Here is a 24,710-nt window from a genome sequence, read left to right as displayed (position 1 = left end):
TTCCTCCTTATCATCATCTGTGCGGGCATCATATCCCATCAAGGGTGTGGGGGAAGGATGAAGTCCATCACGATGACGCTTCGTTGGAGAAGCGGTAAGGAGCTGTGTATACTCCTCAGCGGTCAAGCGGCGACTCCGAATAGGGGTGACCTTATCTGGTGGTATTCCTCCTTTGAATGTGATCACAGGCTGTCCATCGAGTGCTCCTTCTTTCTTGATCATGGCTGTCTTTATCCTTTCTTGGCGGAGTAATTCTTGGACACGATGGAGTTCTTGGCGAAGCATCACTGACTCCTTGATGAGGTTGTGAACTAGGTTGTCGGCACAGAGCCTGAAGTAGGTCTGAAACCTGAGTGGCGTCCCTTCCTCCGGGGATGGGTTTAGTGTCTACCTCTCGTCAGCCTCATCCTTAACAAAAGGCGGGTGGCAGGTAGCCAGCTCATCAGCCATCTCTGGAAGGAAGTCGTGGATGTGAACGAGCGCCTCTTGTACTTCCGTCTCAACTGCCAATACCAGAGTCTCCATTTGTGTCCCTTTAAAGAACCAACTCGTTGGGGTCATTTGCCTTCACAATCACATCCACATGATATTCCTTTGTGCTGGCATTGACCCAGTGCTCGTGGTGGAGGTAAACGGGCATTCGGCGTACTTGACACTTCTCCAAGTTGTCCCCTAGAACTAGAGGAAAGCCAGTTTCCAGGAGTGTCTCACGTACGACGCCCATCTACAAGGTTTTAGGGGAGTGGTCCAAAAGTTGTGAATGGTATAGAAAGGCTGTAAGTGTGTACATAACCCCAAGTGTTAGGACTGAGTGTGCTATTCATCCCGGCTAACATCCATGCTAACTAAGGATTCCTACAGTCACGATCGCTCTGATACCAGCTCTGTGGGGACCCCGACTTACGAGGCGAGACCATCGAATGAACGTGTACAATGATCCTAGAGATCAATGCTCACTGAACACACAAATACTTAATAAAAATAGCCTTACATCCATGAATAACGTCTGATACAAATAATGACCATTATGGTCAAGTCTTACATAGATAGGGCCATGAAGGCCAATCACACCAACTCAACTACTAGCAGAATCTTGGTAGTAAACATGAACCCGTGCCATCGGCCTTAACCAACATGCATTCCGACTAGGAAGCGTCCTAGTTCGCGTGTCCGTCTCCGACGATGAATTCTTCTCCATATTCTGGTTCCTCCATGTCTGGTCAATAAAATAACTAGTGGCAAGCCAATGAGTACTTTGAATGTACTCCCAAACAGCCCATGATGCGGATTATGCAATTGAAGGTAATATGAAGTGTAATGCAGCCTTGAGGAAAGCAGATTTCATAAATGCATAATCATGGTCAAGTATTTAGATGGTCATGGATCACTAGTAAGAGGTAACCATAAGAACATGTTACAGATATCAACATAAATATTCCGAGGGCTGAACACCTCTTGTTCACCCTCCATGTCAAGTCACCAGACTTGACCCATGTAATCACGATCTCAATTAACACCTTTATACACACGCAAACCTGGTTTAAGCGGAAACGATTGTACGTAGTTTAAGCGGGATTACCCAACTGTCCTTGACCGTGGACAGGACTATTCGAATAGTTTTACACTCTATAGAGGTTGCACCCTGTCCCCCGAGATCTGGGAAACTTCCGTGTCATCCACGACTAGCGGTATATAAGGTACCCGAGGTAAGTACCCGATCAATGCCTTTTCCCTGATGACACTAGACAAAGTGTCCACTCGATTGGTAACCTACCCACATGATGTACATCTTACGAGCACCAACTATAGACCGTATCATCCATGCAGGGACCAACGGTGTGCCCGAAACACATAAAAACAAGCATAGTCACCCTACCTGGCACGACCCCGTCACGAGAGTAATCAACAAAGCCCCATTCCCATATTGAGGTGTCGTGGTCGCACATGTAAGGTTGGGATGATCAGCAAATATTAAATATAATCCCATTTCCGAAACCACACACGTAAAACCTTTTTCGGTACGCCACTTCTTTCTCAAGTGGTCAGCCAGCTCAACACCATCACCCTTGGGCATTAGTGGCACTCGACCGGGTATTTGAAAAACCTTTGATATCACCTTTGTGTTACCATCACCATGCATATGATTATCTTATGCGTAGCACTACTATCTAATTGTGAACTTTTCATTAGCGTGACCCTCATAGATGGTAAGGTCATGCTCAAATGCAAGTTCTCCAAAGGAGCCATCGGTTACACCATATCGAAGGTTTACCGATTAATCGTGATCATATGCATCGGAGTAAAGTAATCGCATGCACAAAAAATTTTCTCAGTCATGGTCAAAGGGCTGCTTTCCTTGATTAGTTAGGTATCCGTGGTCTTCGAGATTTTCGGCTCCAAGACCTTCGTCAAACGTGTGATCTATCATGGTAATAGCAATAATAATAATAATAATAATAAGGACCACAACCAAAAATAGAGTACAAACTCACGTAAAAAATGTTACCCTATTTTGTAAAATCCTATTATTATTTATCCAAATATTTGTTTCTGGTTTTGGAATGAAAAAGTACTTTTAAAGTTTTTTAACAAGAGTTAAATACGTAAACTAGGTTTTAAAATGAACTTGTGCATAAAATTTTTCATAAAAATTCCATAAACAGCAGTGTTAAATACTACACAATTTTACAAGAATTATGGTGGAAAAATATGTAAGTTTTGTTATTTAATTAATACTGTGGATTTATTATTAAAACAATAATTAAAAATAAAATAAATGGTCCAGCTCATTGGCCTAGCTCGGCCAACAGCTGGGCCGACCCAGCTGGCCAACCGGCCAGCCAGGCGCGCGCGCGCCGTAATGTTGAAACCTGACGTGCACGCCCCTGCGGTCGGTGACATAGAGGAGAGAGAGGGTAGAGAGAGGCTGATGACAGGTGGGGTCCTCCTGTCGGGGTCGTCTGCTTCCTCTAAACAGAGGAGAGGGGCAGATCACCGGCGGCAGCTCCGGGATTCTCGAGGCCAGGTGAGCACGGGAATGGACTCGTAGCACCTCCGCCTACCAGATGAGGGGTCGAGGGGGTCGACGGAGATGGCCTGAGTCGCCGCCGACGATGAAGCCACTGATGAGACCTTTCGGGATGGTGCTGGGATTAGTGCTCCAAGTGGGGAGAAGTACGGGGGAGTGGTGGAGAAGGTCGGGAGGTCTTTGTGGTCACAGTGGAAGTGAAAGCAGCTCAGGAGCGTGCCTATAGCCAAAGATCGACGGAGCCCTGACGCGGTTGCGCCTTGGTCGATATCGAGTACCGCGGCTCTCTTAGCTCAAGGGGGTGCTCGGGGTGGTCGATTGGAGTGGAGAGAGAGGTTCTGGTGGTGCGTAGGAGTGCGGGGGAGCCATTATATAGACGGGCGATGAGTCACCGAACGGTGGTGCGCTGGTGGTTTTGCTACGGCGACAGGAGAGGGAGAGAGAGCTCGAGCGCGAAACCATGGTATTGGGGACATGGTTTAGGACCGCGCGGCATCTTCGGGAGGAGCGGGGGCAGTCTCTTGGCACGTCGAGGTGGCCGGGTTGTTCTGGCCGCTTCGGTCGCGCGCGAGCACGTGTCGCCAGGGGCAAAGGAGAGGGGAGAAGAGGGGCCCGACACTGCCTTGGACTCGATCGTCGATCCAGTCAAAGAGGGGCAATGGGTGAAGGCAAGAACTGGCTGGCGCTGGTCCCCTGGATCTCGGGTGCGGCCTATAGTGCTTCCAGAGCGCAGTCTTGGCATGCCACGGCATGCCGGCGCGCTCTGGCATCTCTTGGTTTTGCCTGGGGTGTCTCGAAGATGGGGTAGATGCTCCTTTGATGCTAGGAACCGAGAAGAATCAAGCTGGCCAAGGGGAGAGAGTTAAAGTGGTGCTGCCATCCTTGATTGAGGAGCTAAAATGGAGATTTTGGCTCCCTCTCATTGAACAAGTGTTGTGCCTCTCGTGTGAAGTTGAGGAGGGGCACACGCCATCTGTGACATGAGTTTGGAGCGAAGGGAGTAATTGTGGTGGTTGCCAGATGTTGTTTTTCAAATCTAGCAGAAGGCGTTTGATGCATGTTTGGAGAAGTTATCCTCCTCCAAATGAATTGAAACTTAACATGATTTTGTTTTGGATATAATTAGGAGGCTCTACCAAATTTGAGCTCCATTTGGCAAGTTTGACAATGCAAACTTGAAAATACCCACAAATGGGCATATCTGCATTCTTGTGAGAATATGTGAGCAAATTAATTCCCACAAATTCAATTCTTTGCATGATCTCCTTATTTGGGAGTATTGAGCACTCCTGCAAAGTTTGAGACCAAATGGACAAACTTAGCAATGTAGAATTGCTCCAACTTGATTCTTGACAGAAAGGGTTTCTGAACTATTTGGTGTATCAAATCACCTTGTATTGAGGTGAAACTTGGCATGATCACCAAATATAGCATGTGGGCCATGCTAGAATTTTCTAGGAATTTATTGAGAAAATTTCCTTTGGAAATAATTCAAAAGGTCAAAACAGACCGAATTGGTTTTCAAAGGTTTGCTCAAATATTTTGAACAGGACTAGGGGTTGAAACTCCTATGTAAGGAAAATATATCTCCTCTGAGTATTCCTAAATTTTCTCAGACTTTTCTAAGGTATAAAAATATTTTTTCACCCAGAAGTACCATTTCTGGCCTTAGAAAAGGAGATATAAAAATAGGAAAATGGTTTTAAAAATAATTTTTTATGGTTTTGAAGAGTTACAATAATATTAGAATCAAAATACAATCTTTGGGTGAAGGAACTCCCTTAAATTCAGGGACTTGTAGTGGAGACCCCAAAGCAAGGTTTTGGTTTACCAAAATAATTAAAAAGAATTTTTATGGAAATAATATTTTATAGAAGCTCTTTTTAGAGATCTACTCACAAGCACACATACAATAATGACAATCAAGGCACTCATGGCATTCACTTAAAAAGTTTGAAATTTATACCAAATTTTGAAAGAAAGACAAAGTGGAATAAAAACATGGTGTGACAGCAGCTAAGTAGGGATATGCTCCCCATAGCAGCACCTTGCCTCGAGAAAACTGTGTAACTCGAAGACACAACTTTGCCCTCAAGATACCATTGGCTGCTATGGGGATTAATAATACACAACTTATTGTTCGGATGAACCAAGACATGGCTAATATAGTCTTGAGACATATATAGGTACCATGAAGGATTGAGTTATGCATTTAAGCAAACCGACACATCGGCGGCCTCTGAATACCGCCATTGTTCTCAAGGGCTGTTCATTGAAGTTCTCTCCTTTTCAAGGAGTATACTCCGAGGAGGGAAGACACAGACGTGTATCAGGGTGTTGATAGGAACATCAAGCTAGTTATACTAAACCCTGTGTAAATCTCTACTCTGTATAATTTTATTCATCTATATATATGTACAACTACTTGTTGAGTTCGAATTATACGATTCAAAAAAATATACAAGCTTGTTTTCATGCACATCTCTGATATTGGCCAAACTCACAGGGGGCTTGACCGTCACCACCACCCCTTCGAACCATTACAATACTATTTGGCATTTCATGTGTGTGGAGTCTTGGATTTGCATTATATGCGTCGGTTCAGAATTATGTCTTTGGTCAAATGTTGGGTTGCTCTGCTCCTCTGTTTACCCACTTATGTTGTGCTAGTTCAATTAATAGGGTAAAGGGAGAACCATTACAATTGTATTTCCTGCTAGTCTGGTTAAGTACCTTAGTGGAGAAAACCGAAAATTGACCAGCATGATAAGAGAGAGATGGTCTATGACCCAAAGACAAGTGTGAAACTAAAGAACCGATGTGTATTCATCGTGTTCTGCGAAAGGTTTGAAGTCATTCAGACCAAGTGATGATAGATTTTTACACCACTACATACGCCGAATATCACAAAAGGATTGTACTTAGCACCAACAGTCAAGATCTTATGGTTAAATGAAAGCGTTATAGACGAATAGTCTGATTGCCTCGTTTTCGCCCACATTACCGCCTTGGGGTTCCTAGTATTTGTTTAAAGGTAACAATGCGGAAGTAGGAAACACCCTCGCTAGTCTCTGGCGGGGGGATGAAGCCGACGACTAGAAACTTTCAGTTTCAAAACAACCAAAACAAGAGGTGCAATTAAAAAGACATGGTCTACCATGCAAAAATCAAACAAGCGTTGTATTGTACAACCACTTTTACAGAATATGATCCTTTACTCAAATACTAAGTCATTAAAGCATTGTGCTTTTACAACTCGGGCACCTTCCATGGGAGCGGAGAAGTATAGATCGGGGTATGTGTGCTCCTTCCCGGGAGGCGGAGGCATGGTAGACATCTGCAAAGGTTCTAACTTTGGAAGTGCGTCATTGTCATTACAAAGGCCATCCGAGCTCCTTTGATGCAGACCCAACACTTCATAATATCAATTTGTGGTGCATCAACAACCAGTTTTTGCACCACGCTGAAGTAACTACTGGGCAGCGGCTCAGTTGGCCATAGCGTGATGCACAAGCCTTTAATGTCCGGCTCAGTCATCTTGTGCAGGTCCATTAGTTGTTTGAACTGATCGAAAACAAGTTGTGGATGCTCCGGATTTTGGAATTGTGCATAGAACATCCTTTTTTGCACTGCACCCTCCTGAGAAGCATAGTACTTCTCAGCTTCTGCCGCACTCTTCAAAAGATCTGCAATCACACCCTGAGAACTCCATTTTGACTAAGCAATGCATATCTTCTTCTGCCAAATGTACATTGTAGTAAATATTGCTTGCCATCCGTGATCTCCTTGATTTGATGGACCTATTTCCAAAGATCATTTGCCTCCTTCTGCGCTTCCTCGAATGCGGCGGTTAGTGACGTCGGCTGAGATGCTTTTTTCTTCCTCTTTCTGCTCGAGGGCCTCATTCTTCGTGATGGACTCCTTCAGCTCTTGCTTAACTTAAATGACCCAAGCCTTGGATTTATCGCTAGCAGCTTTGTCCCGTGTGGCTGTTGTCCTCTGTTTGGTGGCCTCTTTCTTGGCCTTGCCCAGTTCAGCTTTAAGCCGATCAACATCTGCAGGAACAACTATGGTAGTCATGCACACAACATATACTTAGAGACAAAGATAGCAAACAGTTCAATAAGAGAGCTAAGGCTTGCACACTTACTTTGAGTGTCTTCAGAACACTTGTTGATTCGATCCAGCTCCTCTTCGGTAACCTTAAGTTTCTGATTCATTCCGCCAAGTCCAAAGAATTGGGGGCTGCGGCTAATGTAGAAGCCTACAAATGAACATTTTTTGAAACATTTATAAGTTTCCAGATTTTTTTGAAATCCTTTGCTATGGTGTTTCTCATCAACCCACTAGAGACTTGGGAGCTACATGCAACTTTTTCTGAACTATTTCGACCCCCCCATGAGTTTTTCTAACTCACACAGGGCTCGGGAGCTACTGAGCATAATACTGTTTTTAGACAATGTATAATTATAAAGGGAAAAGTATGCAAATTACCTTGATACGTTCCAGTAGTGCGTCGAAAGCTTCTTTCAGACAGTTGTCAACAGAATGAATGGATTACAGTATCGCACTCAGATGAGTGCGACATTCTTCGGGAATGGAAGGATCATTGATACCTTCCTCCCTTAAGTTAGGCCATCCAGTTCGGAGTAGCTCCATCGTGGATGGATCCGGATGTGCCGTAACAGTGTGCCTTCACGGAGAGACTACTATTGACAGCGCTAGAGAGGGAGGACCCTCCGAAGTTCACTTTGAAGGGGACCAAAAAGGTCCGGACTCTCCCTCCTTCCTTGATAGGTGGAATTCATTCTCCTGGTCCTTTGTGGATGAAGTGTTAACCTCGGCCATAATGTCATCACACCATCCATAGTCTCCGCACAGGGGGACCTCCTTAGATACCACCTCCCCGGTCTCTCTGGCTACTTGGGGAGGTGTCTGGGGCGAGTAGATCTCGCCTTCAGCCCAATTGGTTGGCAGGGAACCCCCCCCCCCCCCCCCGCTCCAAAAGTTGATCGGTGGGGAAGTCACTCTGCGGGCTTCAATACGGAAAATGAGCCCAGTTATAACCACATCGCCTAGAGTAATGACATACTTGGATTTTCAATAAATACCTTTGTGCTTGGGGTTTCACCCTGAGGGTCCTTTGGGGGACAGGTGCATCATCTTTGGACCCCTTGTCCGAGACCGTAATATCCTAAAATAGGGCCATGGGGGCCCTATGTTGCTTCTTTGGAGCAACGGGAGCTAGATCTCCCTCAGCATCTCCGGACGCCTCTCGTTTCTTTGTATGAGAGGAGTCACTCACCTCCTCCTCATCTTATTTTTCTCCCTCTAGGTTAGAGGGATCTCGAGTCTATTCAGACAGACTGTTCGGGGGACCCTTCGACCGAATACCCTCCCGGATCTTCTTCTTCCCTTTCTTCTGCTCCTCCTTATCCCTCAGAGCCACGTATGACTTCTCAGTTAACATGGTCACCAGCAGCGGGGTCATGTCGTCTTCGGGCAAAGGTGCCGGATAGTTAATCCTCTCAGATTTTTTCAGCGAGATCTCTAAGCATGGGGGAAGGAAGGTGTAATCATCTTGTGAAAAAAGGAAGGGATCGAATCTAAAAAATATGGTAAAAACCTTAACGGCCCTGCAAGGTTGAGGAGGGAATGGCCTTTTTCTTCCTCCTTGGTGGGCCACGTCTTTTGTGTCTTAAGAAGCGCATTCGATAGCTTCTCGCGAGTAGTGCGGAAAAAATTCCGCACAGGACCTGTCACAATATCTGGATTCTATGGATTATAGTCCACATTGGGACGAGTCAGTGCTGGCAAGGGGGAAGGCGGCGATGCAACATCACCTATATTACATTCGTGATCTCGGTTTTCTCATGTAGATTGGAGATCTTCTTTGTGAGCTCCTTCACCTCCGCTTCCTCCCCCAATCTAGGTCCTTTTCCATCCATGACACGATACGAGTGGGAGGACCAGATATAAACGCGGGAGAAGCTGCCTCACATTTGTTACGTGACTCGGTGATATAGAGCCACCCCTTCTGCCATGAATTGATGGTATCGATGAATGTGCCCTTCTTCCACGTGGCCCGCCTGAGCTTGGTGATTATCGACCCTCCACATTTTTCCTGGTCACCATTCACGACCTTCGGCATGACATTGAGAACCTTCAGCGAAAGGATGAAGTGGGGTTGGACCCGCAAGAATGCTTCATAGAGAGTGATGGAGGCTGAGACGTGGGCGATGGAGTTCGGGGCAGGTCGTGGAAGTGAAAACCATAGTAGAAAATGACTCTCCGAACGAAGGATGGAAGAGAAAGCTTAAGCCCTGAATAAAATCATAAATAAAAACTATTATTTCCCCATATTTGGGTGTGGGGATGACCTAGTCCTTCTCCAGAGCACGGTGGGCTATGTTCTTCGAGGGGTAGCATGAGCTCTTCATCTCCATAATGTCCTTCTCAATGACATAGGAGACCTCCCACCTTCCCTTGGAACCGGTGCTTTCCATTGCCAGATTGATGGAGGGATTCAAACAGATGGGAGGAGAGGCGAAGCTTGGGTGTTGGAGCATTGCGAGCGGGGAATGGCGATGGGGTTGCGAGATCTGAGATGCGTGAAGGGGCTGGTGTGACGGTTTTACCTTTTATGACTCGCCAGAATACTGAAGGCCCCGCTACTATGCCGTTAACTCTCCCACTTCCCAAAAAAATCATGCGATTATGGGTGCGTGTGTTATAAACCCGAACCATAAACCATATCCCTAGAAAAGAGGGGCACTGAGTGATGGAACATGTGAGTAAGACAGTCTCGAACCACTCTTTCATAAAAAGGCAACAATCCTTGACAAGTCGCGGCCTTTCGAATAAGGAAATACGCTACACAACGTCGAACAATCAGCCTGGAAATTAAAATTTATATATATACATCTTTGTTTATACATTTGAAGGACAGGAGGTCATTGGCAGCCGAGCTATCATCGGTTATAGGAAGACAAGAACTCGCCACGCAAGCCAGAGTCCTCATGAAGTGACCAAGTGATGAAGGTTTCGGCATTCGAGGCCAGTTCGGGGGCTACTGAGGAGTTCGGGACTAAGGGGTCCTCTAGTAGTCTTATTATTCTCATGGGTCTAACTCTTGGGCATGTTCGACCGTGTATAGAAGCATCGGACTCAAGATGGACTCTTCCGAAGACTTGGCATACAATCAAAGGCAATGTAGTAATCGGCATATTCCTTCTCTATTGTAACGGACCTTGTGTAACCCTAGCACCCATGGAATCTATATATAACCTAGGGGGACATAGCTCATAGGAAACATTAAGCTCATTATAATTAGGGTTTAGACCACAACATCCGATATCGAAGTAGATAAACTATGTACTTTGTACTTCTCCATTAATATCAACAAGAGTAGGACGTAGGGTTTTACCTCCATCAAGAGGGCCCGAACCTGGGTAAAACACATTCTTCTTCGTCTCTTTTTACCCATCGACCCTAGATCCATAGTTCGGACACGCTATTCGAGATCAGCCGGTTTTGACACCGACAATGTGATCATCATAAATTGTTAGAATACTCTATATCATTCACCTATATCTTTTGAGCTAGGCGGTTTCTCTGGTGCTGCACTTATATCTTTTCGAGCATGGAGGCATGTATATTTTATATAGAAATAATTGTACTCTCATGCTTCACTTAAATATTTTTTAGATTCTAATAAATAGTAATTGCAATGTTCACGGGTTAAAAGACTAATCTAAGAAGGATAGATATTCAAGGAGGATACAATAAAAACTTTCTTGTTGCTCATTAAAAGAGAACTGTGGGTAAATTATATTGATGTATTAATATGAAAGGACATGAATACATGATTACTTTTTAGTATAAATATCATTGTTAAAGCATGTTATTAAGTACTCATCTAAATATTGGTTATGGTATGATGATGATGATGTGTGAACGTTCTTATGTGTGAATGAAATTCTATGTGTTGTTTGGGTTGGTTGGGTGCGATGGTTAACTCCTACCAACCTTCTCCCTAGGGTTATGTGGTATTAATTTGCTTCAGAGAGCTAATAGGCTTTGCAATAAGTACATGATTTCTTTATGACTAATGTGAATCCATGGATATGCGCACTGTCACGTTTCCATATTTGTTATCCTCTTCAATACCGTGCATTGCCCATTCTCACCTCGAGGATCGGTGCAACCTTCCTTGGTACGTCCAAACTCCGTGATGTTGCAAAGTCTATCACACATAAGCCACCCTATATCTTCTTCAAAACAGACACCATACCTAACTATCATGGCATTTCCATAGCCATTCTGAGATATATTGAAATACAACTTCCATCGTTCCGTCTCATGACTTGTTTGTTGATCATCATATTGATTTGAATGATCATGTAGCTCACATAGTATTTGTGGCAATGACACCGTTGATCATTACCTACATGCTACGCTAGCTCATTGCACATCCTGGTACGCTACCAAAGGCATTCATATAGAGTCATCTTGTATAGTAATTTTCATATAGAGTTGTAAGTAGATAAAAGTGTGATGATCATCATTATTAGAGCATTGTCCCAGTGAGGAAAGGTTGATGGATAGTATGATTCCCCCATAGGTCGAGATGAGACTCCGACAGAACAATTAACAAAAATAAGAAATAAAAAACGAAAGAAAGAAATAAAAAAGGTAAAAAAAGAGAAAATAAAAACAATAGGAAGATAAATATAAAAATGAGATAAAAGAGAGAAGGGGTAGTGCTACTATCTATTTCTACACTTGTGCTTTGAGGGAGTGCTGCTGGCTAAGCCTATAGGGATTTCCTTGGCAAGTATGCAAAGGATTCCCCAGCGGCCTTGGAGACTTGCGTTGGTGTTCCCTTGAAGAGGAAAGGGTGATGTAGCACAGCGGCAGTAAGTATTTCCCTGAGTTTGAGAACCAAGGTATCAATCTAGTAGGAGGATCGCGTCAAGTCACAAGTACCTGCACAAACACAAAGAGCTTGCACCCAACGCTATGAAGGGGTTGTCAATCCCTTATAAATTGTTTGCAAAGTGAGAACTGAAAGCAAAAAGTAAACAAAGCAAAGTAAAAGTAAAAGCTGAGTAGACCCGGGGGTCGTATGAAAGCAAGTAGACGGCGGGTGAACAAATTATTGTCGAGCAATTGATAGAACCGCGCAAAGTCATGACGTTATCTATGGCAATGATCATACATATAGGCATCACGTCCAAAACAAGTACACCGATACTTTCTGCATCTACTACTATTACTCCACACGTCGACCGCTATCCAGCATGCATCTAGTGTATTGAGTTCATAAGAACAGAGTAACGCCTTAAGCCAGATGACATGATGTAGATGGACAATCTCAAATCTATGATGAAAGCCCATCTTGTTACCCTTGATGGAAACAACACGATGCGTGCCTTGCTGCCCCTTCTGTCACTCGGAAAGGTCACCGCACGGTATGAACCCAAAACCAAGCACTTCTCCCATTGCAAGAATCATTGATCTAGTTGGCCAAACAAAACCCAAGACTCAGAGAGACTTACAAGGATATCAAATCATGCATATAAGAAATCAAGAAAGACTCAAATATAAATCATAGATCATCTGATCACAAATCCACAATTCATCGGATCTCGACAAACACATCGCCAAAGATGATTACATCGGATAAATCTCCATGAGGATCATGGATAACTTTGTATTGAAGATCCAAGAGAGAGAAGAAACCATCTAGCTACTAACTACGGACCCGTAGGTCTGAAGTAGACTACTCACGAGTCATTGGAGAGGCAATTGTGTTGATGTGGAAGCCCTCCAGCTCCAAAGTCCCCTCCGGCAGGGCACCGGGAAGGGTCTCCAGATGAGATCTCGCGGAAACGGAAGCTTGCGGCGGCGGAAAAGTGGTTTCGTGGACGCCCTGATTTTTTCTGGGATTTTAGGGAATATATAGGCCAAAGATCTAGGGCAGGGGAGCTCCAGGGGTGCCACAAGCCTGGTAGCCGCGCCCCCTAGCCGTGGCTACAGGGCTTGTGGGCCCTCTGTGGGCCTCGTGCCTTGGCCCTCATGTCCCCCGATCTTCTTCTGTTCTGGAAAAATTCATTTCGGGGATTTTACTCCGTTTGGACTCCGTTCCAAAATCAGATCTGAAAAGAGTCAAAAACACAGAAAAAATAGGAACTGGCACATGGCTCTGAATTAATAAGTTAGTCCCAAAAAAGATATAAAAGGTATATAAAACATCCAAAGTTGACAAGATAACCGCATGAAACCATCAAAAATTATAGATACGTTTGAGACGTATCAGCGACTAGGACTCTTCCCACTTAGAATGCTTGTAGCGTACATGTTCTTCATATAGAGAGTCTATAGAATTGTCATCTTCATATTCTAGTGGGAATTTTTAATTATAGAACTTGGCTTGTATATTCTGATGTCGTGCTTCCTCAAATGCCTGAGGTCTTCATGAGAAAGCAAGTTCTGCACACCCACTTGGTTACATTTAAGCTTTCATACACTTATATCTCTAGTGCATCTGTTGCATGGCAATCCCTACTCCTCACGTTGATATCGATTAATGGGCATCTCCATAGCCCGTTGGTCCGCCTAGTTGATGTGAGACTTTCTTTCCACTTTGACTCCTTTTCATCTCTACCACCATATTCTACTCCACCCATATGCCATATCCATGGTTCATGCTCATGTATTGAGTGAGTTTGAAAATGCTGAAGCACGTTAGAAGTACGATCCAATTATCTGACTTGACACCGAGGTGCTCAGGATTTATACTTACACAGTGAGCAAGGAGTCAGGTCGTGCTAATATGACAAAATGAGTAGGGAATAACATTCTTTAAGGTTCATGAGTGAGTATGTTGTTTACGTTTATGGATACTATTATGTTGCTATCAATTACTTCATCATTTCTCAAGATATAACCTAAAACAAATTACATGTTGGGTAGAGTGTTGCACGACGAGCATGAATTAAGCTTGGGATGTTGATAGGTCTCCAATGTATCTATAATTTCTTACCGTTCCATTCTATAATATTATCAATCTTGGAGGTTTTATATGCAATTATATGCTATTTTGTATCATTTTTGGGAACTAAACTATTACCAAGTGCCAAGTACCAATTATTGTTTTCTCCATGTTTTTGGCTTTTAAGTAAACCGGTACCAAGGAGTTCAAACGCTAAGACACCTTTTGATGATGTTTCCTGGACCAACATAATTTGTGGAGCTTTGGAGGGAGACTAGGCAACACACGAGGAGATGGCAAGGCAATAAGGCGCGCCTTGGGGGTAGGCGCACCCTCTTGCCTTGTGGGCCCCTCAAGGCTCCTTCTGACCCAATTCCACCCCTCAAAATTCTTAAATATCAAGAAAACAATAGAGAGGCACCCGAAACACTATTTTCGTAGCCGCAAGTCTGTGTTCTGATGGGAGGCCATCCGGAGACCTTTTTTAGTGCCTGTGAGGGGGTGTCTTGATCATGGAGGCCATCTACGTCAACTTCGTTGCATCTATGATGTTGTGTGAGTAGTCCACCGTAGCCTACAGGTCCATTCGGTGATCTATTCCCGCGGTGATCTATTCGATGTAATGTTCTTTGCAGTGTGTTTGTTGGGATCCGATGAATTGTTGGTTTATAATTGGATTAGTAACGAATATCAATTGAATCTTTTCTGAATTCTTTTATATAGCTTGGTATTTGTTTCCGGTCTATCGGTTTGGTTTGGCCAACTAGCTTGCTTTATCTTTAGTGGGAGTGGTGCGTTGTGATGGGTTCAATCTTGTGGTGTTCAATCCCAGTGACAAAAAGGGTCATGACACATATTTGTATTGTTGCCATTAAGGATAAAATGATGGGGCTTATTCATATTGCTTGAGTTTACTTTGTCTACAACATGTCATCTTGTTCCAAGCATCACTCTATTTCATACTTAATACTCTAGATGCATACTAGATAGCGATCGATGAGTGGAGTAATAGTAGTAGATGTAGGCATGAGTTGGTATACTTGTTTATGGACGTGAAGCCTGTATATATGTAATGCCCAAGATGTGGTCCTATCCTTATTTTGGCTCGAGGGCCTCGATAGGGATATAAGCGCAACTCATTGTTTTGCAAGAATGGATATCATTACAAGTACATGTGAAGCGGAGATGAGTATATGGAACTGTCTTACACTCGCCACAAGCTAAATCATGATCATCTCAACTACAATCGTACATAACAATCATCATACATAAAAGTAGGATTTGACTACAGACGAAAAGAAATGATAAAAAGCGGCATCCATCCTTGCTAATCCTAGGCTGTCGGTCTGGAACCCATCCTAATATAGACAAAGAAGAAGAATAAGAACTCCAAATCAAACAAGTATCGCCCTCACGTCAAATCATCGCATTACCTGTACCTGCAATTGTTCTTGTAGTAATGTGCAAGCCACGAGGACTTGGCAATCTTATTTCCAACGATATCAATATTAGAAAAGCTTAATTATTGAGGCATGGTTGACTGGTGAGGCTGCAACAAGCACTAATCATTTTATATCTAGCTAACTTACGAGTACAAGAATAAAAAGAGTGATCTACGGATAATCGGACGTGAACTAGTAATGATCAAGAAGTCATCCTGAACACCTACTTACGAGTCAATCATAACCCCACGATGTTCTTTTCTTGGTTCAAACCTCACAAGAAGAGATGGTCACGGTTACACACATAGTTGGTGTAATTTATTTGAGTTTACTTAATGTTTGCTATGACCGAGTGTTACAAAAATTTCCAAGTTGCACATAACGACAGGCATGACTTTTCCAAAGATTGAACCCTGCAGGAGTGCACTAACTCATCCATCACAAAGTAGCCACAAGCTGCATCAAAAACTTCAACCTTGGAAAACACGTAGTCTACTTAGAATCCATGTGGAAAACCTCAACCTCGAGATAGCCGAAACTATCCTCGAAATCCCGTGCACAAGGATTTCGAGAAAGGTAAAACAAATTCAACAAGGCTGCCCGACGTGTCGATGAACCCGATAGGAGCCGCGTATCTCGTTCTCAGAACATATCCCAATGGGACTAGCTACGAGGAAAGTAATCCCCGAGTTTCCTCGAGGCGCCCCACAGGCAACCCGTTTTGAACCAAAACTTATGATGAGCACTGGTACGGGTTGTGCTTAATTATCCACCGGGTGATCAATACCCTATCGAAATTTTAATACTAGTTATTAAGCAAATAGTACCAATGTTGGGCCTTGCGAGAAGAGTTATATCCCAAAACAAAAATCAAGGGGGTCCCCATAACAACCCCAAGCATGTTACGAGCTCTCAATACGGAACATAACAACGATACACAAGTAACTAGGGCGGAAAAGGTGGAACAAAAGACCGAGCAAAAGGCCAAGCCTTCCACCTTTTACCAAGTATATATGTGCATTAAATTAAATCGCAATAATGTTGTGATATCCCAAGATATCCATGTTGCCACATGGAACAGCGTGCACCTGCAACTAGCAATGCTATAAGAAGGGCTGAGCAAGCGGTAACTTAGCCAGACAATGGTTTGCTAGGACATGGAGGGGTTAGAGGCTTTTCGTGGCAATGTTGGGAGGCTTGAAAAATAAGTAGTAGGCAGCGAGACATAGCGATAGAAAGAAGAAAACAAGCATAGCAATGATAGTAGTGGTATCCAAGGAAATGGTTATCTTGCGTGAGATCCCGCTTCGAAGAAGAATGAATCCGTGAACTAGACGAATATGCATAGTCGAACGAATCCTCACACTCCGAATTGATTTCAGAACTCTATCAAGAAGAAGCAATCCAGAAACAAACAAATAAGACTGTAAAAACCACAACATATTCATGACATGATGTTCAAACGAATATGATTCATGTCCAGTTTAATAGGTATGGCATGACAACATGCAACAATCAAACATTACAAATGAAGTGAAGTTCAATATGCAATATTGATGAAACTTCACATTCCAAACATTTATTTCAATCTAGTTTATTTACACAGGAAGTTTAAATGTTTTTAAACATGTCAAGGGTGAAGCATAAATAACAACATCACCTAGCATTTTAAATGGGCCCGGAAGCAACATATAGCATTTCCGGAACGACCTCATATGCATATTGTGAATTGGGTCTTGTTTTGCATAAATATAGTTAATATTTATTAAAAGGAAAATAAAGTGGATCATGTGATTCTACTCATTTTTGTAAGAAAGTTACATATGTAAAACATTTTAATCGTAGCTATGATTAATTAGTTATAAGACAAACGGTTTTAACATGGCATTTACACAGATTAATGCAAACAGTACTTTTAAATGTCTTATCATGGATGAAAGTTGGATATTGTTAATATATGCAAAAATTCTAAACATTTTAATCCAATGAATGGTTATTTATTTATTAGCGTTTGCAAATACTGGCTTTTCCTGAAAATATGCATGTCCTTGTTAATATTAAATTTGTCAAACCGAACAAATACAACCCAAGTGGTCATGTGGTCATAACAACCAGTGAAAATATCGGGTGTCTGGAGTCAAACCCACGCTCTTCTAGTTGCAGTAGCACGTACAAACCAGCTGGACTAAGAAGGGATTATGATAATGGGTGAGTTTGGCGCAATATAGCACATCCCTTCGAGCTCATCTGAATGAAATGAAACAAAAAACAGTGTCGCTCGCGTGCTAAAACAGAGGACAAAAACCAAAGGTTGGAGACGCATTGGATTGAACACAGGACCTCATGAACTGAGGCTGGCTATGCTAGCAAATTCGACTGGCAGGTGTTTGTTGAAAATAAACAGTGGCACACTAAATAAGCTCATGTGCAAGAATGAATCTAGGACTGAACGATGGTGGGAAACGGGCGAGGGAGGCAAGAGAACATAGGGAAGGCCTCGATCTGGGACGAGGAGCTCGCACGCGTTTGGTTTTTGGCCGGTACAGGGTGGAGGCGACCAGCGACGGCGGCAGTTGCTTCCAGTGATGTCCATCAGTCCATGGCGACTCCTGTAGGCGAACAGAAGAGAGAGGGAGGCCATCAGAGAGATAAAAAATGGGAAAAGGAGAAGTCACGGGAAACCGGCCTAGCTGCGAGATTGGAGGGGGAATGGTGCTCATGGTCGTCGGACCTGGCCGGAGGCGGGCCGAAGGCGACCGCCAGAGAAGCTTCATGGGGTAGCCATGGCCATCTCCTTCGTGCCGCGGGAACAGTGAGACAGAGAGAGATATTGAGAGAGAAGCAGATGGAAGGAGGGGTCGACCAAAGGGCAGACGGTCTGGCTCACCTCACCACGGCGAGAGGTCTGCTTGAGCAGGACAGGAGGATGCCAGCATGCAGGCGTGCGAGGACGGCGAGGTGAGCGCGAGAGGTCGAGCTCCAAGAGGTGGTGCTCGGGCACCGCGGAATGGATTGGGCTGCAAGCACGGGAACTGTTGCTGGTTTGGTGCTCCGGCGAGGTGTGCAGGTTGCGGGCGCGAGGAGGCACGATCGGGAGCTGCTCTCCTAATACAAAAAGAGTTAAATGCAAGCGCGGTCCTAATTCTTTTCTGAAAGTGTCACTTGGGTCCTAATTCTTTCAAAATGCATATCTGAGTCCCATATCTTTTAAGTTGTTCATCCGAGGTCCTAATCTCGTCTGACCGCCGCTGACCAGTGCCACGTCGACACCAGAGGGCCCGGGCGGGGTAACGACCGGCCGTGTATATTTGCAGAAAACACCTGTAACCCTAAATCACTTTCTATCGCGGTCCCTCTTCCTTTTCCCCACACCTCTCCATCTCCCTGTCCGGCGAAAACAGGGGATTGACGGCGGTGGCTCTGCTCCAGAGAGAAGAGGGGGTCGCTGCCGGCGGTTGTCCGAGGACGGCGACGCTAGGATGGCGCCACATCTACGACGACCCGGAGATCCTCCTCCGCGATATGGTAACAGCTCCTAACCCTAATCCCAATCTCTCCCCTGTTAGGTGCTCGTAACCCTAATCAGTGACCCGATCCTTTGCAATCTAGGACCACAAGAGGAGCTTTTCAGTGTAGAAATCAATTATGATGTTTTTTTTTGCGGATTTGGCAAGTCAAAGTCATATGTTGATGGCAAAGATGCTGTGTTTGATGGATGTGAAGTAGATACATGGTCTCCTCTCTGGCTCACTGATTTTATGCAACAATTAGGATACAGTGACCAATCGAACTTCACTTTGTATTGGTTGCTCCCTGGAAAAAATCTAGCTGATGGTCTCCGGATTGTGGACTGCGACACTGACACATTGCACATGACAGCAGTTGTTCCAAAATTTCAGTATTTTCAGTTGTTTGTGGACCATAAAGGCATGACATTTGACAATGCAATTGATGACATTCATGTTAGTGGTACACCTGATCTTCCTGCTGTACTAAGCCCTAAGTCTCCTCAGTTTAATACTGGAATTAGGGGCAGTCCTAGGTTTAAGGTCAAAGCTCAGAAAGGCAATTTGAACCAGTGTCATGGAGGTAGCAGCAAGGTTTGTAATGAAACCTGATGCTGGGATGTGCCTTTGGGTTTCACACAAACCATGGATAAGAGTACTCCCATGGAAATGTAATGCTATTTCCTATAATCTATCTTTGAAACTACTTCTAAGTTCAATTACTGTTTATTTGTGTTCTCAATGCTATTGAAAAAATGCTGGCACAGTACAGGAAAACAAACAAAATGCTGCCAAATTTTACTTCAAATTCATTACCACAGTACATGATCAAGATCTGGATAAATCAACAGTGCATACATCAACACTGGATACATCACTACCACATCACTTCTTAAAACCTACATACACCACTACTGCAATCAATACAACAAGTGCACTGAGAATACTCTTACAAAGAAAAATAAGCTCATTCATCTTCTTCAGTACATCCGCATTCACCACAGTCTCAACAGTGCTCTGCATTGCTCCTGCACATTCCTCTTGCACTTCTATCTCTTCACTTGCAATGACACCAGCCGAATCAAAACTGCTCAATCCATGGCTGATGTACCCACCTCTCACCAAAAAATCAAAATAGTTGTCTGGTCCATCTTCCCAGTAATAATGTTGGCAAGGATTTGGTGGAATCTCACACAAATTGAGTAAGAAAATTCAGCCAACAAATAACACAGGAACATGTCGAACACAGAAACATCAAATCGGTTGGGGCACTCGTATAAAATCTTACATGATGATTGGGGCACTTGTAGAAAATCCTGCCAGGATTTGTCTCCGATTTTGACACAAGACGAATTGTAGACCGAATGCCGCAGCTAGGGCAAGGTACCAACGGTAGCATCCCCGCCGGCGGCTGCACCGAATGAGCTACTGTCCTCGGTGAAGATGCCAATGGTGGATACGGCGCTGCCAAGGCCATGGATGCCGGCGATGGACCAAGCATCTTCCTCCCGTGGCGCTTAACCGCAGAGGAGCTAGCGGTGGCGGACATGGCGTTGGGCGGCGGCGGAACGAGCGGGGGGGGGGGGGGGGTGGAGCAGACCTAGGGATGGGGGAATGGGAACGAGGCATTAATCAGGGGCCAAATTGCATATAAGCCCAACCGCCACGCGCGGGAAAACTCCCGCCCGGGCCCTCTGGTGTCGATGTGGCACTAGTCAGCGGCGGTCAGACGAGATTACGACCTCGGATGAACAACTTAAAAAGATATGGGACTCAGATATGCATTTTGAAAGAATTAGGACCCAAGTGACACTTTCAGAAAAGAATTAGGACCGTGCTTGCATTTAACTCATACAAAAATGAGCATGGAGGTGCGTGCGTGGAAGACACTGGGACGCCGTGGCTCGACGGCTTGCACGGTCTTTGGCGTGTCGGGCACCTAGGACCGGGGTACCCAAGCCCGTCGGCCTGTGGCCCGAGGCACGACGAGCTGCATAAGCCTGACTCAGTTCATCAACAAGCCTAACAAGGAAAATCTTGCGACGGTCCTCGCCTCGCGAGGCAAGCATCAGAGGATCATTGCCAAGGACCATGATAGGATGCCCACCGTAAGGACGCGTCCTGAGGTCACCCTTAGGCTTTCAAGGTACAGGCTCGTCAAGGGCAACTTGGTAGGGTCGCATGACCAGTGCCTCCACGCAGGTGACACGGGCTGCATAGGCTTCGCAGGAGCGGTGCCAGCAGACACGGACAGGAGGGCTTTCTTCTTTCGCGATAAGGAAGATGGGTCAGCTAGCGCGCTTCCAAAGAAACACCCAAATGTTTCCCGTTTGGTGCAAGAAGACTAAGGTTGGGGGCTCGGAAGGACGGAGGTCACCCCAGAGCCCACCAACGTGTCATGGCGAAAACCTTTTGCACGTAAAGACCACCTTTGTCATAGCAGACTGTAGTCATGTCCCCATTCAAAATGGCCGTTGTGGCAAACCTTCCCGTCAAGAGTGTTTTCGGGGGTAGACGACAAAGGCCAATACAAAAGAGAGGCCCGGCCTGTGTAGCAGGGATCCCTGGATCCATCGTCTTCACTTGGGCAAGAACCCACCTTAGTACTCGTCTTCCACCTCAAGGAATCCAAACAAGCAGGAGTAGGGTTTTACACAGCAAGGTGGCCCGAACCTGGTAAATTTCTCGTGTGTCGCAGTGAAGTTGAGAGGTAGAACAGGGTAGGAGAGCGATTGCACCCGATAGTTCGAACCATTCTGGGTCTGCGAAGCCCCCGATTCTGACATTTGGCATGCCAAGTAGGGTTGCGCAGCCGTCCTCCTGCTCCAATTTTTTCTCCAGCTTCACCGACCCCATGGACGACGCTCGCCGCGTGCATCCCGGGCGCTTAGCACCGGACGACCATTACAGGTCCACCAGCATCACGGCCCCCACCGTCGTCGCTCGCGCTGCCCGCGGGCAACAGGGCTCCCCGTGTCCCTCGGTGCGGCAAGGCGGCTGCCTCGCTGCGTCCCCTGCGGCATCTGTCTCAGCTTGCGTTCACGTGGGATACTGGAATTCGCAAGATGTGCTGCTCATGGCGAGTGAACTCCTCTGCCACCGCTCGACAGACGAGGGGTACGAGGCCTAGGAAGACCACATTGCCGAGCTCGTCACCATCACCAGGAGGGACCTGACGCTCTACGTCCCGCTTTGGCCCGGGCCCCACCACCTCAGGATAAGTCGCTCAGTCCACAGCCAGAGGGGCCCGACCCAACCACCTCGTGCTCTGCTCCTGCTCCTCCAGGTCTGGATGACCGGCTTTGACGCACCGCCGCCCCCCTGCAGAGGCGCGACCGAAAGAGTTGGCGGGATGTGCTGCGCCCACCACAACACGCACGCTCAGAACACAGAGGATTGCCGAGCGATCAGTTCTCTCCATAGTGAGCATGCTATCCAGCGCTAGAACCACGTCACACGCATTCCCGGGAGCGAAGGTGATCATAGCGACGACAGTGGGGACGTGCCCGGGGACCACCCTCACCAAAGTTGGGGTGACCAACCCCGCGGCGAGAGCGGACGCAATCTTCCTCAAAAAGACGCTCAACGCGGGTGACCTTGCAGCACGCACCCCCAGAACGGCACCACCCTACCGCCACGACCACGGTCCACCGGGGGGAAGGGTGTCGTGATAGACGCTATTACCATGGGCCTCGCACTCCAAGACGGCCCACGCGTCCCTTCGGCAAAAGAGGTCGCGCCAGGCACCCTCGTCAGGTCGAGCTCGGGGGCTCCCTCCTAGAGCCGGCTAGCTTGGCTAGTGTGACGAGGGGCGCCCGATGACCTAGTCAAGGCGCTCCCTGGCATGCGCCCCCACGAGCCAGGAGCATGGCGCCAAGCGCCAAGGGCTTGGGTGTTTGCTACTCAGGATATCGACAAACTGCAAGGGGTGTGGGTCACACGCACATCGCGAGGTGTCAGGACCCCGCGGGCTCATGAAGCCTTAGGAGCCAGCGGCCTCAGGAGCCAGCCTCCCCCCACCGAAGGGGTAGACCCCCGCGGCACGTGGCATCAAGAGGCCTGACATGCCCGCAGCAGCCTGGACGTGAGGAAACATTTCGGTTTGGTGCAGTTTTCGGGCGCGCGTGAGGGGTGTGTGCACTACTATTTATAGGTAGGTCCAAAATTGTGGGTTTTGGGGATGAAAGTCAACCCTTCGACCACGATCCGATGTTTCCGATCGGAGTGGGCTAGGCTAAGTTACTGGGATGTGTTTAAATGGGCTAGGGGTGAGAAGAGAAAGAACACGTGCAACCCAACGACAAGATTCATTTACAAAAACGTGTGATGCTTTATCCGGCTATAGAGTCGCGCGTGACCCGCTCGCGCTCGCTTGCCATTGTATGCAACAATTTTTGTCCAGATTTGCTACAACTGTGGTAAAATTTGCTACAAGCGTTTACTATTTTTGTTACAGTTTGTTCATTAAAAAAGCGACATCCACGTTTGGTTGCAACTCGAGTTCGTTGGATTTTTTTTTCTTCAACCGTGTTAATTGTTGCTACAACCGGCATCATTTTTTGCTGCAACCGTTCACTAAAAAAGTTGCATACACGTTCGTCAGAGTTGCAACCCGATTTCACCGGATTGTTTTGTAAAACCCTTTTTTGTTTTTCTACCACGCATCATCATCTTCGTTTTTTGCTACGATCACGTAGATATTTTTTTCTACAACTATATTTTTGTTGCAACCGTTGTCGAAAATTGCTGCATCATGGAGGAAATTTGTTGCATCAAAAAAAATGCTGCATGGATAGATCTAACGGTGCGTCCCTCAGATCTGACGGCCGCGCTGCAACCGGCACGAGCGTTCGCGCACGCACGCCGATGTTCAGTACTGCCCTATGTTTAATGGTTCGGGTATGAAACGGACTCCTAATGCGACGAAATTTGGTAGGCTGTCTACCTACACTATATTAAGGCCACACACCAACTTTCAACCCATTCCAAGAAAGTTATATACGCACTTTTAAAAACAATATTTTAACAATGTGGCGAGCGTGTGCATGTATGTTTGGTCCCCAAATGATGAACAACAAGAATGGAGAGAAACGGTAGCTACGAATGGATTCAAGTTTTTTTGAAAAAATGACGATAACGGAGTGCCGATGCTATCTAGATGATGCGAATGATGCGATGGTGAATGGGACAACCAGATAGATCACACGCCGTAACTCAAAATAAATGGAAAGCACATGGAGTGTCGCTCTTTGGCCGTTAAAATTCATGATCACTGACTTGAATAAAATGTCATGACTATGCGCTATTTTGTCAATTTCCCAACAATAATTTGTCTACACACCGTATTCTATTTTCAAGAGACAAGCCTCTAGCGACAACTACAAATTTTTGCTTCCGTCTATTTTCTGTTATTTAATTATATATTTATATATTTATATTATATATCTATCAGTATTTAATCCTTGCAAGTAACAAGTTAAAGGGCTTGACAAGCCTCTTGCCCGCCTTGGGTGCAAGTGTTTGGTTATGTGTGTGTAGGAGCTGCTAACAAAGGTTTGTGTGATTTTCCTAGTTGTTCGATAACCTTGGTTGTCGTGAAGGGAAATAATTATCTCTAATGTGATGCAGCTCCGCTCCTTTTCTGAGAAAAACACAATGCAGTTTACCAGTAGCAATTCCGGAATAGGAAACGAGAAAGAAAAACAAAACCGACAACGAGGATAATGGTATAGTGAGAA

The 24,710-nt window shown here is 45.5% G+C and overlaps 1 protein-coding gene across 1 annotated transcript; it reads right to left on the bottom strand.

Moving 5' to 3' along the window:
- Positions 1-17,583: 17,583 nt before the first annotated feature.
- Positions 17,584-18,957, bottom strand: LOC123450507. The gene is made up of 4 exons (XM_045127716.1): positions 18,839-18,957; positions 18,354-18,563; positions 18,198-18,260; positions 17,584-18,075 (listed from the first exon to the last, which is right to left on the bottom strand). The coding sequence occupies exons 1-4, from the start codon at positions 18,955-18,957 to the stop codon at positions 17,808-17,810; spliced, it is 660 nt and encodes a 219-aa protein (XP_044983651.1). The 3' UTR covers positions 17,584-17,807.
- Positions 18,958-24,710: the final 5,753 nt, after the last annotated feature.

The sequence above is a fragment of the Hordeum vulgare genome, chromosome 4H (assembly GCF_904849725.1).
Source record: "Hordeum vulgare subsp. vulgare chromosome 4H, MorexV3_pseudomolecules_assembly, whole genome shotgun sequence".
Taxonomy (NCBI): Eukaryota; Viridiplantae; Streptophyta; class Magnoliopsida; order Poales; family Poaceae; genus Hordeum; species Hordeum vulgare.
Note: the sequence above shows the minus strand (reverse complement) of the source record. Positions and strands in the feature narration are given on the sequence as shown.

Coding starts and splice junctions, on each gene's coding strand:
- LOC123450507 (XM_045127716.1), bottom strand. CDS start 18,957: ATGTGGCGCCATCCTAGCGTCGCCGTCCTCGGACAACCGCCGGCAGCG. Junction 18,261..18,353: donor AGACCTCTCGCCGTGGTGAG/GTGAGCCAGACC, acceptor CGCGGCACGAAG/GAGATGGCCATGGCTACCCC. Junction 18,076..18,197: donor TTCGGCCCGCCTCCGGCCAG/GTCCGACGACCA, acceptor GTTCGCCTACAG/GAGTCGCCATGGACTGATGG.